This window comes from Gossypium arboreum, chromosome 5 (genome assembly GCF_025698485.1).
Source record: "Gossypium arboreum isolate Shixiya-1 chromosome 5, ASM2569848v2, whole genome shotgun sequence".
Taxonomy (NCBI): domain Eukaryota; kingdom Viridiplantae; phylum Streptophyta; class Magnoliopsida; order Malvales; family Malvaceae; genus Gossypium; species Gossypium arboreum.
In genome coordinates, this window is record NC_069074.1 from 91,731,972 (window position 1) to 91,746,843 (window position 14,872).

General features: G+C 30.3%; 2 protein-coding genes and 1 long non-coding RNA gene across 3 annotated transcripts; 1 reads left to right on the forward strand and 2 right to left on the reverse strand.

Annotated features, from left to right (window-relative positions):
* Nucleotides 1-1,600: 1,600 nt before the first annotated feature.
* On the reverse strand, nucleotides 1,601-3,254 carry LOC128293235 (uncharacterized). Its single transcript, XR_008283366.1, has 3 exons — nucleotides 3,171-3,254; nucleotides 2,615-2,701; nucleotides 1,601-1,808 (listed from the first exon to the last, which is right to left on the reverse strand). It is a non-coding gene; the product is annotated as an uncharacterized LOC128293235 (long non-coding RNA).
* A 6,945-nt stretch (nucleotides 3,255-10,199) lies between these two features.
* LOC108489939 (glucan endo-1,3-beta-glucosidase 12-like) lies at nucleotides 10,200-12,594 on the forward strand. The gene is made up of 3 exons (XM_017794700.1): nucleotides 10,200-10,690; nucleotides 10,936-12,243; nucleotides 12,334-12,594. Exons 1-3 carry the CDS (start codon nucleotides 10,624-10,626, stop codon nucleotides 12,366-12,368), a joined length of 1,410 nt encoding a protein of 469 aa, XP_017650189.1. The 5' UTR covers nucleotides 10,200-10,623; the 3' UTR covers nucleotides 12,369-12,594.
* A 186-nt stretch (nucleotides 12,595-12,780) lies between these two features.
* Nucleotides 12,781-14,605, reverse strand: LOC108451070 (flavonol 4'-sulfotransferase-like). The gene is made up of 2 exons (XM_017748803.1): nucleotides 14,584-14,605; nucleotides 12,781-13,301 (listed from the first exon to the last, which is right to left on the reverse strand). Exons 1-2 carry the CDS (start codon nucleotides 14,603-14,605, stop codon nucleotides 12,781-12,783), a joined length of 543 nt encoding a protein of 180 aa, XP_017604292.1.
* Nucleotides 14,606-14,872: the final 267 nt, after the last annotated feature.

Here is a 14,872-nt window from a genome sequence, read left to right on the forward strand (position 1 = left end):
GACCTGCTATTCGCGTGTGCCATTAAAACACTGAATTTATGAAAATATTTCTAAGGTTCAATTTTACTACAAGTGTACAGTGTCAGTTGTAATATTTATAGTGTTATAATGAAATATCAAAGTATTCCAATGATCGAACCCAAAGGAAGAGGCAATTGAGCAATGATTAGCGTGCATAATAGAGTCTAAGTGGCTGCTAACACGAATTTATAGTACGTCACTTTATGAAAGAAGATTTTGCAAGAAAATTAAATATTCCACTCTAAGAACTAAATTGCAAGAAATGTAAACTAACAGGACTATCCAAAAAATAACTATTTAGGGGTTGGTTGACTTCAATGTGGTTCGCCAAATCTCGAACTAAGGACATAAATCGCATAAATTATCAAATGGCTCCATTTTATCTCACCATCTCAACTTCACTGACTTAAACAAATTGAGTTTGTTTTACCTCTCGATCTCGCCAGTTAATCTGGGACTAACGAACTGGTGTACGACAAGGTTATCTCTCGATCTCACTTTATCTTGCTATTCCTTTAGGGGCGTCACTACCTAAGTTCTTTGTTATATTCAAATTCATCCATTTTGTTACGATTTAGTCCTTTGTCCGAAGATTTTAATTTATCCACATCTCCATCAACTAGTCTCCTTAAAGGTTTAGTTACTCGTGCTTAATGTAAAGAAAATAAACATAACAATGGAAAACAAGGTAGCCATGAAAGTAAAGTCTAAGAAAAATATGAAAGTTGATGTTTTTATATAAGAAAACTTAAATAGCATGAAACCAAAGGCATTTAATAAGAAAATATCGGGTACCACACTCTTAGATACCACACCTTTTTTCAAAAGAGTTTGATACCCCTAAGTTTGTAACGCCCCCACGCCCGAGACCGTCACTGGAGTCGAGCTTGAGGTGTTACCGAACATAATTTATCGAATTAAGAACTTTGAATCATTTATTTCTACATTCAAAGCTTTCTAGCTACCTGCGTCACAGTTACAAGAAAAATTATATCTCGAGTTACAAAACTCAAAATCAAGATCCGTAAATTTTCATTAAATCTAGACTCATATATCTATTTACTAATTTTTTTCTAGAATTTTTGGTTGGGCCAATTAATACTGTTTATTAGTTAAAGTTACCCCTATTTCAGGACTTGACTGGACTGACCTCTGTTTACTACGAACCATATTTCTCTCTGTGAAAAGTCTATATGACTATGAAGTTTATTTATTCAGAAACTAGACTCAATAAGGATTCCAAGAATATAAAATACACCACCTAATTATTTTTATACAATTTATGATAAATTTCTAAAGTTGGAACAGGGAATCCAGAAATCGCTCTGGCCCTGTTTCACTAAAATTCAAATATCTTATAACATATAATGCCTTTACTTGTTTCATTTGTTTTATATGAAACTAGACATACTAGGCTTCAATGTCATATTTAATCCATCACCAAATTCAATTTATATGATTTTTAGTAAATTTTCAAACTCATGTCAGTGTTGCTGCAATATTCTGGTTATGGCAAATTTCATCTTTTCACGAGTTTTTATGATCTAGATAACATATTAAACTTCCATGACATCAAACATGATCTAACTTAGCATTTTCCATGACTTATCATTATTAAGCATTTTCTCAACCAAATCATGGCCATATCACAAAATTATTTACACAAAATAGGTGTATTGCTATACATGCCATACTTAAGTTTTACAAGCCATTTACCAAAAAGAGTCCTTCGGATAGTGTGATCGAACCTTCGACCTGTCCCGATTCCTAAGCCGGCTTGTTCAAAACTACAGTGAATGAAAAGGAGGGAGTAAGCATAAATGCTTAGTAAGTCATATGCAAATAACAAGTAACATAACAATACAATTATACCAAACAACCTTAGCATGGTATCACCAAAACATATATCACATTTCTAAACATCATTAATCATCTTACCACCTTATCATTGTTGTATCTATTTTCAACCCGAAGGTTAAGTACATACCTGTTCAAAGTGTCCATTTCACAATACTTACCAAAACGTCACCTGCATCTTAAGTGTTCTTCCATTTCACTAGAAATTTTACCCATTAAACACATCGGAATATAACTCGGATACATGGATAATTTGCACATAAGTGCCATATTTGTAGCCAAGCTACCATGTAACCCGCCCATAAGCGAACTCGGACTCAAGCGTTCGCATCCATAAGTGAACTCGGACTCAACTCAACGAGCTCGGGCGTTCGCATCCATAAGTGAACTCGGACTCAACTCAACGAGTTCGGACATTTCACATCCATAAGTGAACTTGGACTCAACTCAACGAGTTCGGATGTTCAACCATCCTAGTGACATGTCACTTGTATCCTAATCTATTCCTAAGGTTCAAACGGGATTTTCCTTGAACACATCTCCTTGCCATCTTCCGTAAAATACCGAAACCAATACTCGGTAGCACTTTATATTTAACAAATAATACACTTAATTTGCATTTTATTCGAAAATAACCACAAAGCATATATTTCATGATAAAAATCAGCATATCATATATTTAACATCAATAACTTAAAAATAACAATTATGCTACCTTATTTACACATGAACTTACCTCGGTACAAAATTTTTAACAATCGAGCCTATTCCTCGTAAACTTTGTTTTTCCCTCGATCACGACTTGAATCTCGTTTCTCTTGATCTATAATACCAAATTAATCTTATTTAATACATACATTCATTAAAACAGTCCTTAATACGAACTTTGGCAAAATTACCATTTTACCCTTAAACTTTTGCATAATTACACTTTTGCCCCTAGGCTCGGGAATTAAACTTCATCCCTTATTATCATGTTTTATGACATTCTGATCATTTTTCCCTTCTATGGCAACATCAAATTCTCACTCTAACATGTATTTATGACTACTAAATATTTTTACCAATTAAGCCTTTTTACTCATTTTTACTCAAAACCGAGTAGCACAAGTTGTCTAACAAAATTTAAAACCTTATATTCTGTCATAAAACATCAAAATACACAAATTTCACCTATGGGTATTTTTCCAAATATGAACCATAGGTTGAATTATTGTTAACATAAGCCAAATCGAGCTACCGGGATTTCAAAAACATAAAAATCATTAAAAACGGGGCTTGAAATCACTTACTATATGAAGTTTGAAAGTTGAAGAAACCCCAGCTATGAAGGAGAGCAAAAATTGGCAGAACAATATGGAGAAGATGATCATTTTGAGTTATTTTTCCTATTTTTATTTCATTTAATATCCAAATGACCAAAATGCCCTTACTACTAAACTTTCCAAAAATTCCTTCCATGTCCTAATTTTGTCCATGAACTTAAAATTGGTCAAATTACCATTTAAGACCTCCTAATTAATATTTCAAAGCAATTTCATACTAAAAACTTCTAGAATACAAGTTTTGCAACTTATTCGATTTAGTCCCTAACTTTAAATTAAACTCGTTATGCCAAAAAATTCTTCACGAAATTTTCACACAATTATGCAATCATATCATAAACCTCAAAATAATTATAAAATAATTATTTTTTTCTCGGATTTGTGGTCACGAAACCACAATTCCGATTAGGCCTTAATTCGGGATATTACAAAGTCATTTTGCCCATGAACTCTTGGGTACTACTCTTTTTTGGTCAGGGTACCACACCTGATTTAGTGGAACTCAAAATTTTGTTTTTCATTTTTAAAAAATAATTTGAAGTTAGATTTCTTAAAAAACTATTTAACCAAATTTAATTTAGGGAAAATTTATTATACCAAAACATTAAAAAATCAAATTTAACAATAAATTTGATAATTCGTATTCATATCATATTTTTATATTTTCTTTTATCATAATTATATTATATATATAGTTTTGACAATTTAATAATTTATACAAAATTTATATTAATATCATGTTGGTGTTGTGTTTTATATTATATTATATTATATTATTATTATTATTATTATTATTATTATTATTATTATCTCATAACCATTATTATCAAATCTATATCATAAATATTAAAAAAAATATCTATTGAACCCCATGTGATGACCTGATGGTCAAGAGTGTTCACTACTCTAGATGTGGTCTAGGTTCGAGTCGTGCTAGTCGTGTTTGTTATTCGGTTTTATCCTCGTTATTATAATTCACCAAAAAAATGTATTAATTCAAAATAATAATATATTTAACAAAAAAATCTAAAATATTAAATTAAATAATCATCAACCAATATTTATTGTATCAATTAATTTAATAATTAAAAAGATTACCCACCTAAACATATGTCATCTAAACTCAAAGTTTCACATATGTTCAAATGAATGTGTTCAAATTGCTTTAAAAATTCAATTTTGAGAATTAATTTATTAATTTAATTCTAAATCAATTTTTTAAGTTTTAATAGAAATAATACACATTCGAATAACTATTATTATAAACAATCATTATTAAAATATAACCAAATCAATAAAGTATAAATAGAATTCACAAATTATTTACATAAGATGGGAACTCGAACCTAATAACTCAAAATTCTCACAAAATTTTTTTGGTGAATTACAAAAGGAGAGTAAAACTTTAACAATAACACGATTCGAACCTAAGCCACACCTAAGGCAATAAACACCCTAACCATCAGGTCAACACATGAGGTTCAACATTATCATTAATCCAACTAAAAAAAATTCTTAAAAGAAAATACTATCATTAATAGGAACTATTAATAATAATACAAAAACATGACACATAGTATAAATGATAAATAAGTCATTACAAATTGATGCACAAATATCATGTCTGCAAAATAATCCCTAAAGAGTATAAAAATAATATTACAGTAATCGCAACACTAAAAGAATTCAGAAACATAAGAGTGATGCATTATCTTGATTAAACCGCTGAAAATTGCATTCTAACCCCACCATCATCAGACCAACCATTGCCAAGAGCCCTAAGAGACCCACAATATCAGTGATGCACAAAATGTCAAGTCGTGGATGACTTATCTTCCTCCTCCTCCTCGTCATCTCGAACTCTAATTTTACAAACACTATTATTTACCATCAGAAACAACTAACCTAAACATTAAATAAAAAAAGTCAACATAGAGGCCAACCCTTTAAAGACAAACTTGTTGAACAAAAATGTGCCTACTTAGGTTATTAGACATTGAAATTATCAATTGAAGGACCCCCATTGCTCACCTGCCCTAATTCCCTACAACATTATCTTCCAATTAATTATTATATGAAATTACTTTATTATTAAGACTTCCAAATAAAGGACATCAATTTCAAAGGTTAATGTGACAATGGGTCTTTGTTTCATCAAAGCAAAACGACAAGTGTGAAACAATTACAACAAGTCAAATATGGAGTTGAGCAAATCATTTTTTGTCTTAAAAAATAATATTTTTAATTTTCTTAACTGAAATTCACCAAATTCTAAGGTCTTTATTGAAAAATATATTTATTTTCCATTTTTGTTAAATTTGATAATTTTAAATACGATATATAAAAAATTAGTTTTTAGGTTAATATTTGATATTATCGATTTTTTTTTAATTTCATAAACAAAGTTCAATTGCTTATCATTTTAATATAGAAAATTACTTAATACATCGTCAGTTGAGTTTTTTAAACTCCAAAAACGAGTTGAAGGTAATACTTGTCACACTCTCAATTATAAATTTTGATCATATTTGCACTTTTTGAGATAATACCTAGAATAACCCATAGCCCCTCCCTAACTCATAAATAGGAGGATAATGCGCTTCAGCGCACTCGAACCTACGTCTTTTTGCATTGACAACAATACTCATACTAATTGAGTTAATACTCAATCGACAATTCGCTTGTGAATTCTTAAAACTTCATATTCATATATAAAGTTTTAATCAGTTTTATTGTATTTTTATTCACAAGATAAATACAAAAGAAAAAAAGCATGGGATATGACATATATAACTCAACATTGAGTGAAAGATTGCAACTCTTTAATATATGGTCAGTCCAAAATGTTGTCTTTAGAAAACTTATAATTTCAGCCATTAAAAAAAAAAAAGACTAGTAGTTGTTATGCATTGACAAAAGAAACCTATCATGAATAAATCAAACTAAAATAATAAAAAAATAGATATTAATTCAACACTTTCAGATTTTGGTAATCAAAATTCGGCACGTGAAATAATGAGTTGGATTAAATTATAAATTTTGATTATATCCGGTTTTTTTGACATAATGTTTAGAACTATTTATACTCTCTCTCAATATATAATTAGGAGGATAATGTGTTTTAGCGCACTCAATGCCCATACCAATCGAGCTAAAACTCAATCGACAAAAAATTGAATTTAATTGGTAAAATTTTTTTATTGATTCGAATATATTAAAATATTAATAGCCGTATATACAATTTATTTTATAATTTGAATAAAATAATTGTTTATTAATTAAATAATCTTATATCTAATTCTATCCACGAACCATTCTAATTTTCTTGTGGCCAAATTGAGTTCAAACATAAGGCCTTTTTTTATTCGGCTCAATTTGTACGGATCGATGATTGCTTTCAACTTGAAGAAGGAAAATATATTTGATTATAACCTAATTGTTTGATTATTAATTAATTAATTGCCAATTGTTAGTATAAAATATGATTAATAAGGTTTTATTAATTTAATATTTATTAAAAAGTTATTGGACTATTCTGTCATATAGTCTTCTTTATTCGCACCACCTGTCCCGATCAAAAACTCTCATTTTCCTTCTTACAATTCAGTTTTTTTTCTTGAAACAACTTTTAACGTCACGAATCTGTGAATCAAAGTTCAAAAAAATTTCGTCTTCAATCTCCGACACTAATCGTTAGATGGACTTAAATAAAAGATATGTTTTTGTACTTATTGATAGGTACTTTGATCCATTGTACCAATCGTCAAATCATCACATGGAGCTAACTAGCCAGACTTGTTAAAAATAAAATAAAATAATAGTCCAGTAACTTAAATGAAAACTTTTGAATAATTTAATTTAGTGATCAAAATGTGAACTTATTAATAATTTAATGAAATTCGGTGAAATTTACCCTTTTTTTTTTTTTTTTCCTAGTTCTCTAATTCAACTTAAGCCTTTTCATATTTTCAGCTTTTCACATTCGAAGTCTGTATTTGGTACTTGCATTATTTCTATTTTTTAAATATTTATTTATTGTCTTTAAAAAAAATTATCTTATCTTGAAAGTAGCTTGAAAATTTCAATAATTATGATAAAATTATTAAACGGAGATATCGATTCACGATTAGACCGTCTTGTTTCATATTTTATTCATATAGATCATATAAGTCATATTTAGCATTAAGTTAAAATTTATAACTATTTGCTTTATGTAAAAAAATCAGATGTTGGAAAATATATATATATATATATATATGCAGTATTTTTAGATCAAGATGATAAAAATATTGGACCGATTCGAAAATTTATATGCATAGCAAGTATAATTATATCAATAAATTCAACAATTTGATCATTAAAGTATTAATCGTATAAAATTATATAATTTTACACCGATATAACCCGATTATTAATTATCTTCTTAAAATTTGAAATTTTCACATAAAAATGATGAATATGTATTTTTTAGAAAATATTTTTCTTTCCAGGTTGAATTTTGATTTGTTATTTTTTAGATATGATACGAGTTGAATCAGTGATTGATAATTTCAAAGCCACGTCCAAATTATTCATGGTTGTTTCAATCAATACAGATCGATTGATCCGAGTTAAAAATTAGTTAAATTGGTTGAATAAATTTTTTAATCAAATCATATAAACCGACCGGACTGACCTTGAAATCACTGTAAGCGTAATTACTAATGAGAATAAATTTAGAAAAAGTCCGTACATAATTTATGTAAGATGAAACATAAATTTAAGCAACACAATATCTTAAGGTCTCAATTTCACCAATACCGTTAGTTGTTAGATTTTGATTTTTTTTAAATATATCTATATTGTAATAATAAAATATTTTAACTAATTTGGTGTTACGAATCAATTTAATATGTACTCAATTGAAAAATTACAAAATTTCTAAAATTAAATACGAAAAAATGTTATAAACCCGCTTCTTACCTTATAGTTTTCTCCAGGGTTGATGTAGTTGAGGAGGACGGGCCTCTAGAACAGATTGGATCGAGAATAAATCGATACACCTGTTTGAAGAAAGTGATTAAATCAAATAACCTATAAATCGGTATAGATTGAATGATCACGATTTTTAATAAATTTTGAATAATTAATTTAATCACCTAAAAATTATTGAGTTTTGTTCAAAATTATTATATAATTTCACCTACAGAGTGGATTTTAAATTTCAAGTTAACTTAAAAATAAAATAAAATTGATATCAAAACTTAATCCAAGGTTAATTAATAAAACTTCTATTGAAAAATAAATCTGAAATAAAAATATATATAATGATAATGATATTTTTGTCTTTCACCATTATAAAGGGCCTAAATGAAAAAAAATTACTTTAGGGGGGCTTGGGAGCCTTGCCAGCCCCCTAGATCCGCTCATACTAAATTACTTATAATTTTAATGTTTAAAAAAATTTATTGAACTTAAGACACTAAATTCGTAAATTTAATTTTATCATCCTATATCGTAAATACGTCATATTGATCATATTTGTTTTTTTTACAAAATATCTAAAACTACTTATAGCCCATTCCTAACCCATAAATAAGAAAATAATGCGCTTCAGCGCATCCGAACCCACGTCCTCCTGCATTGACAATAATTTCTATACCAATTGAATTAAGACTTAATCGACCTATGATATTCTAATATTTATTTAAAAAATTTTGAATTCAAATTATATATATATATATATATATATATATCAAAATCATGCAATAATGGATAGAACAAATGGTTCAATCAATTCAATAATATAAGATTAAGATAGTTTGTAGATAAGGTGTTATAGTGTGAATTAAGTGTAAAATTAAGAAAAAAAATTGCTATTACTTTATTGTATTGTGGGGACAAAATGAAAATTTATTGCCATTCCTTGACTTGCAATTTTCACCAACTCGCTATGATTACGCCATAAACTCTCACATATTTAAGTATAATTTAATCAATCTTTTTCGGGTTTAAAAAATTTGCGATAAGTTTCTGTATAGATTTCAAAATTCAGATTTAATTTCTAAAATATTTTTTTTGAAGAACTGTTATTCTTTTTAGGTATTTTTGAAAAAAAATTATTCGGTGAGTATGTAATTAAGAAAACGACCTTATTAAAATTTAACAGTATTAAATGTATAGTTTTTTTTTGGGTTAAAATTTGTCATTAATATATTGATGCAATTATTCCAACTTATTGGAAGCAAAACATTACCAACTAAATATGCATCTTTGATAATAAATAAATTTTAAAATAAATTGTTAACATTATTAATGATTGGATTAAAATTTTAAATTAAAATTATAAGAGAATTTAATTTTTAATTTTTTAATCATATTTTCTCTTTTGACACAATAATTAGAATTACTCATAGCCTTTCCTTAACCAATAAATAGGAGAATAATGCGCTTCAGCGTACTCGAATTCACGTCTTCTTACATTGGCATCAATATTCATACCAATCGAATCAAGACTCAATCAAGAAATTTTTAATTTTAATTACCCATCATTAAGAATGTTTTGGAAGAAATTTACCAGATTAATCCCAATTTTTTAAATGATGAAATCGAAATTAATATATAATAAATTTATATTTTAATCTTTCAATAACTGTTTCCTCGTAAATTTTTTTTCTATGTTTACCCTTACTCCTACTAAACGAAACATAAATTTTATTTTATCCTAAATCTTTTAATATTTTTTTAAACAATCTCATTACAAATTTTGATCATATCTACTCTTTCAGACACAATGTCTAGAACTATCTATAGCCTCACATCAACTTATAAATAACAGGATAATACACTTCAACGTGCTCGTACTTACGTCCTCTTTCATTGATAATAATACCTATACTAATCGAGCTAAGAGTCAATTTACTAAATTTTTTAATTTTTAATTACCCTTCATTAAGAATGTTTTTGAAGAATTTACACACATTAATCCAATAATACCCCCCTCCCCCAAAAAAATCCCCGACATAGAGCTGTTAATCTAACGTTCAAATTTAGAGCAAAACAAAACAAAAAAAAAAGCTTAAGCAAATAATTTCACGTTTTTTCAGAAACATTATAATTGCTAAAATACCCCCATCCATATAAAGACAAAAATGAACATCTTCTAATCACCGTCCGATTTGCTAAATATCATTATCACAACACGCGTACGGTCCTGATGCTATATCCATATCTAATCTAAATCTAAGATTAAAGAAAGAAAAAAAACACAAAAAAACGGTCGAGTTGGTGGGTGTCGTTGGATTAAATTTCTAACCCACTTTTCACCATTTTCAATCCCCCACTTACCCCACCTTTCCCCCCTATAAAACAGCGTTCAAATCCTCAAAATATTCATTTCTTCGATAAATTTTCATCTCTGTTTTGTTCCAAGCTCTGGGTTATGGCTTCCCAGGCGTTTTATCTTCTTGTTTCAATCATTGTTCTCTTATCCGCCATTGTTGTCTCAGGTATGAACTTTAAAAGCTTCAAAAAAGGAAGCTCCTTTCTTTTCTTTTCTCAATGTTTGAATACAAACCTGATGAGTCGAGTTCGTGTTTTCCGAAATTTTAAAATTTCAGTGGTAACGAAATGTGAAAACTCAATAACAATTGTTCGTAGACTAGAATTTACCTTCGAAAAAGTATAGGGATTAAATTTGTAACTTTTGTAAAGTATAAGGACTAATAGCAGAATTTAACCTTTTTTATTACAGGTTCGGGTTCGGTCGGGATTAACTACGGTCGTGTAGCAAACAACTTACCGTCACCGGAAAAAGTCGTGGAACTATTGAAATCACAAGGAATAAACAAAGTGAAGCTTTACGACACCGACGCGACGGTTTTGACGGCGTTAGCGGATTCCGGTATAACCGTGGTCGTCGCACTTCCTAATGAACTACTTTCATCCACCGCTGCTGATCAGTCGTTTGCAGACAACTGGGTTGAAGCAAACATAACAAAGTTTTACCCAAAGACAAAAATCGAAGCCATAGCTGTCGGTAACGAAGTGTTTGTCGATCCGGCCAACACGACCAAATACCTTGTACCGGCGATGAAGAACATCCACGCTTCGTTAGTTAAATCCAAGCTTGATTCCGCCATTAAAATCTCTTCTCCGATAGCTTTCAGTGCTTTAAAAACCTCGTATCCTTCGTCGGCCGGTTCGTTTAAGCCGGAATTGATTGAACCGGTGATTAAACCCATGTTGGATTTTTTGAAACAAACCGGGTCTTACTTAATGGTTAATGCGTACCCGTTTTTTGCTTATTCGGCTAATTCGGATCAGATCTCACTTGATTATGCTTTGTTTAAGGCTAACCCGGGTGTAGTAGATTCGGGTAACGGGTTGAAATATTCTAGCCTTTTGGAAGCTCAAATCGACGCCGTTTTTGCAGCTATGTCGGCTATTAAATACGACGACGTAAAGATGGTTGTGACCGAAACGGGTTGGCCTTCAATGGGCGATGAAGATGAAATAGGTGCTAATGAATCCAATGCGGCGTCGTATAATGGTAATTTAGTACGGAAAGTTTTGACCGGTAATGGGACCCCTTTAAGACCTCAAGACCCACTTAACGTTTATTTATTTGCTTTATTTAATGAGAATCAAAAACCCGGTCCAACTTCCGAAAGGAATTACGGTTTATTTTACCCTAATGAACAAAAAGTATATAACATACCATTAACCAAAGAGGAGGCGAAAACCGGTGAGTCAACGCCGGTCAACAGCAACACGAGTCAGGTTCCGGTAGCCGGAGAAGTATCGAAGGCGAAAGTAGGTCAGACATGGTGCGTTGCAAACGGGAAAGCCGATGAGAAGAAGTTACAAGCGGCGTTGGATTATGCTTGCGGAGAGGGTAAGGCTGATTGTAGCCCTATTCAACCTGGCGCGACGTGTTATAATCCAAACACACTCGAAGCACATGCTTCGTACGCTTTCAATAGCTATTATCAGAAGAACACACGTGCGACTGGCACATGCGAGTTCGGTGGTGCGGCTTATGTGGTCTCCCAACGTCCTAGTATGTTATTCTTTTCCCCTCGTAATTTCTTCTAATTCGATTCCACCCTTAAATGCCTCTAATTTTTTTTTATTTTTTTTTTAATTGCAGCATATGGGAATTGTGAGTTTCCAACAGGGCATTGAAGTGGAGAAACAAAGGGGAAAAGATTTGGTGAATTTTTTTTTGCAATTTTTTCTTCTTTGCATCTAATATTAATTAATTATTAATTTATTATTATATATAAGGGATAGGTGGAGTTGTTATTAGTAGATTGTTGATTTTACTATATAATTTGTCTGTCCTATTTGTATATTTGTTACAATATTCATATGGGAAAGATAATGTTTAGCTTTTATTTAAGTCACTTAATTATTGAAGTGCTATTTACTGAGCTCCAACTAAAGATTTAAACCTATATCAATATTATTAAATAGGGTAATTATAAATCTCGACTAAAATGATATTATTTGAAGGTAATATTATTAAAAGTGATAACTACGAATTCTTATTAGATTTAAGATAACAATGGATGATAAATAGATTATAAGCCTTCAATTATAGACTTAAACTTGAACCGCTCAACTTTTGCATTGTTCGTTGGTCTAAATGTTGAGCCATTTCAATGGTTAAATGATTCTTCCAGTCTCCAAGCTTCCCTTTTCGAAAGAAAATGTTATTTTCAAACCCCAAATTTCCTTGCCTTTCACAATGTTTCCCGGTTTTATTTACTTCCAAGCCACTTAAATTCTCGAAACTGCACATCTGTACAATGTTTTCAGGCACCCCTTGTTGTTGTTCCTCTGGCGAGAAAGGATAACCCATAAACTTTGCTGTTTTCTTAAGATACAAAACAGTATCTTCAACCGGTTCTTCATATTTCAAGAACATTAACTTGTCTGAATGTTCCAAACTTGCTTTCCAATACCCCAAAACATGGTCCCAATAAGGCCCATACAGACTTACACCTTCATAAAATAACTCGGAACGCTTCATCAAGTTGAATAGGTTGAGTATTTTGGGATTTGCAGTACCCTGCAAAGAAATGATACCATGAAACAAATGTATCTTTGGGGTCCCTGCAAATGTAAATATGTTTACAACCAGAATCAATTATAGATCTGGGAAATAAGGAATAAGGAAGATGAGTGGCTAAAAGAGGAATTCCAAGATGTCGATTAGTGGAAAACTGGGCATGATCAAACTCCATGAAAGGCACAACATCATGAGGCATCTTGGAAAGTAAAGGGGTGGTGGAATCATTGTATGAAGTTCTTGTAATTGTGGCGAAAGTGAGGGATTTTAACCAGGCTGTGCCTGTTCTTGGAGAGCTACAAAGGATGATATCAGTGGGTTGAGCCTGAAATTGTTGTTGAGCCTACAACGCTCCTTGTAGAAAAGGCGAAGCGAACCAAAAACCTTGATATTGATACTGATCTTCAGGAAAACCCAAACATTTCTTTTTAGGGAGAGTAGATATCATCTCTTTGAAAGTTTTTTGAAGCACATCTCTACTTTGGGATTCCATGAGGGACAGGCTAATGAGTGCAAATACTATGATGTCTTTGTAAGTAGGCTGCCACTCTTTCTTTTTCTTTAATGAGGCAATGGGATGGGATGATAATTTTTAATAGGGTAAACTACAAAAATAGTCACTTTTCTTTGCTCAAGTTATATTTTAGTCACTTATGTTTGAAATGTTACGTTTTAGTCACTTATGTTATTATTTTCTTATGAAGTGATCACTCTTCTGTTAAGTTTCGTTATCTCCCTAATGGTAATCCTACGTGGCAATCCAACTAGATTTTAAGTGCCAACTTGAATTTCCTAATGGGATGAGAATAGATTTTTTATTAAATAAATTTAATTAATTAAAGAAATTTAAACCTTAAATCTTAGTTAAAAAACTGTTCATCTCCCCCATTTTTTTAGTTTTCTTTTTCAATTGACTAAAAAAGCTATTATCATCAGAATTTTTTATTCAGGTACAAAAACAAAAGAGGATTCAATAGAGGGTCTAAGTATGTCTTCTTCATTGACAAATTTATATTCTAAGACTTAAAATGAAGTGGTTGTCGACAAATAAGAAGATGGTAATCATTTTCGTTCCTAATCATTGTATTTTCCAATTCTTTACGTTCTTGAATAACTGGTTTTTCAATCTGATTTTTTCTGATCTGAATCGGCTTGTTTGTTCACAATCCCTTTGTGAGTATCTCTTTTTTCTTATCTGAAATTCTTTTAGTTGTTAATATTCATATCAAGAATTTTAATTTAGGGTTTCCATTAAATAATAAAAAATCTAATTTTTTGTTTTTCAGTATTGAATAAAAGAGATAGAGGAGTGCAAAGAAGACATACCCGAACCCTCCATTGTATCCATCTTTATGAAGCAGTCAATTTGATTTCAACTATTTTGATCTTAATAATAGTTTTTCTAGTCAAATAAAATAGGTGGCATCTAAAATCTATTTTCATCCCATTTAAGAATCCAGCTTGGCATCTAAAATCTAATTGGACTGTCACGTAGGATCACCGTTAGAGAGATAACGGAACTGAACAGTAAAGTGATCACTTTGTAACAAAATAGTAACATAAGTGACTAAAATATAACTTGAGGCAAATAAATGTGACTGTTTTTAAAATTACC

Excerpts from the sequence above, each read along its gene's own strand:
- LOC108489939 (XM_017794700.1), top strand. The coding sequence starts at position 10,624 with ATGGCTTCCCAGGCGTTTTATCTTCTTGTTTCAATCATTGTTCTCTTA. Across the intron at positions 10,691-10,935 it reads ATCCGCCATTGTTGTCTCAG|GTTCGGGTTCGGTCGGGATT; the intron begins GTATGAACTTTA and ends TTTTTATTACAG. Across the intron at positions 12,244-12,333 it reads TGTGGTCTCCCAACGTCCTA|CATATGGGAATTGTGAGTTT; the intron begins GTATGTTATTCT and ends TTTTAATTGCAG.
- LOC108451070 (XM_017748803.1), bottom strand. The coding sequence starts at position 14,605 with ATGGATACAATGGAGGGTTCGG. Across the intron at positions 13,302-14,583 it reads GGATACAATGGAGGGTTCGG|GGACCCCAAAGATACATTTG; the intron begins GTATGTCTTCTT and ends TTACATTTGCAG.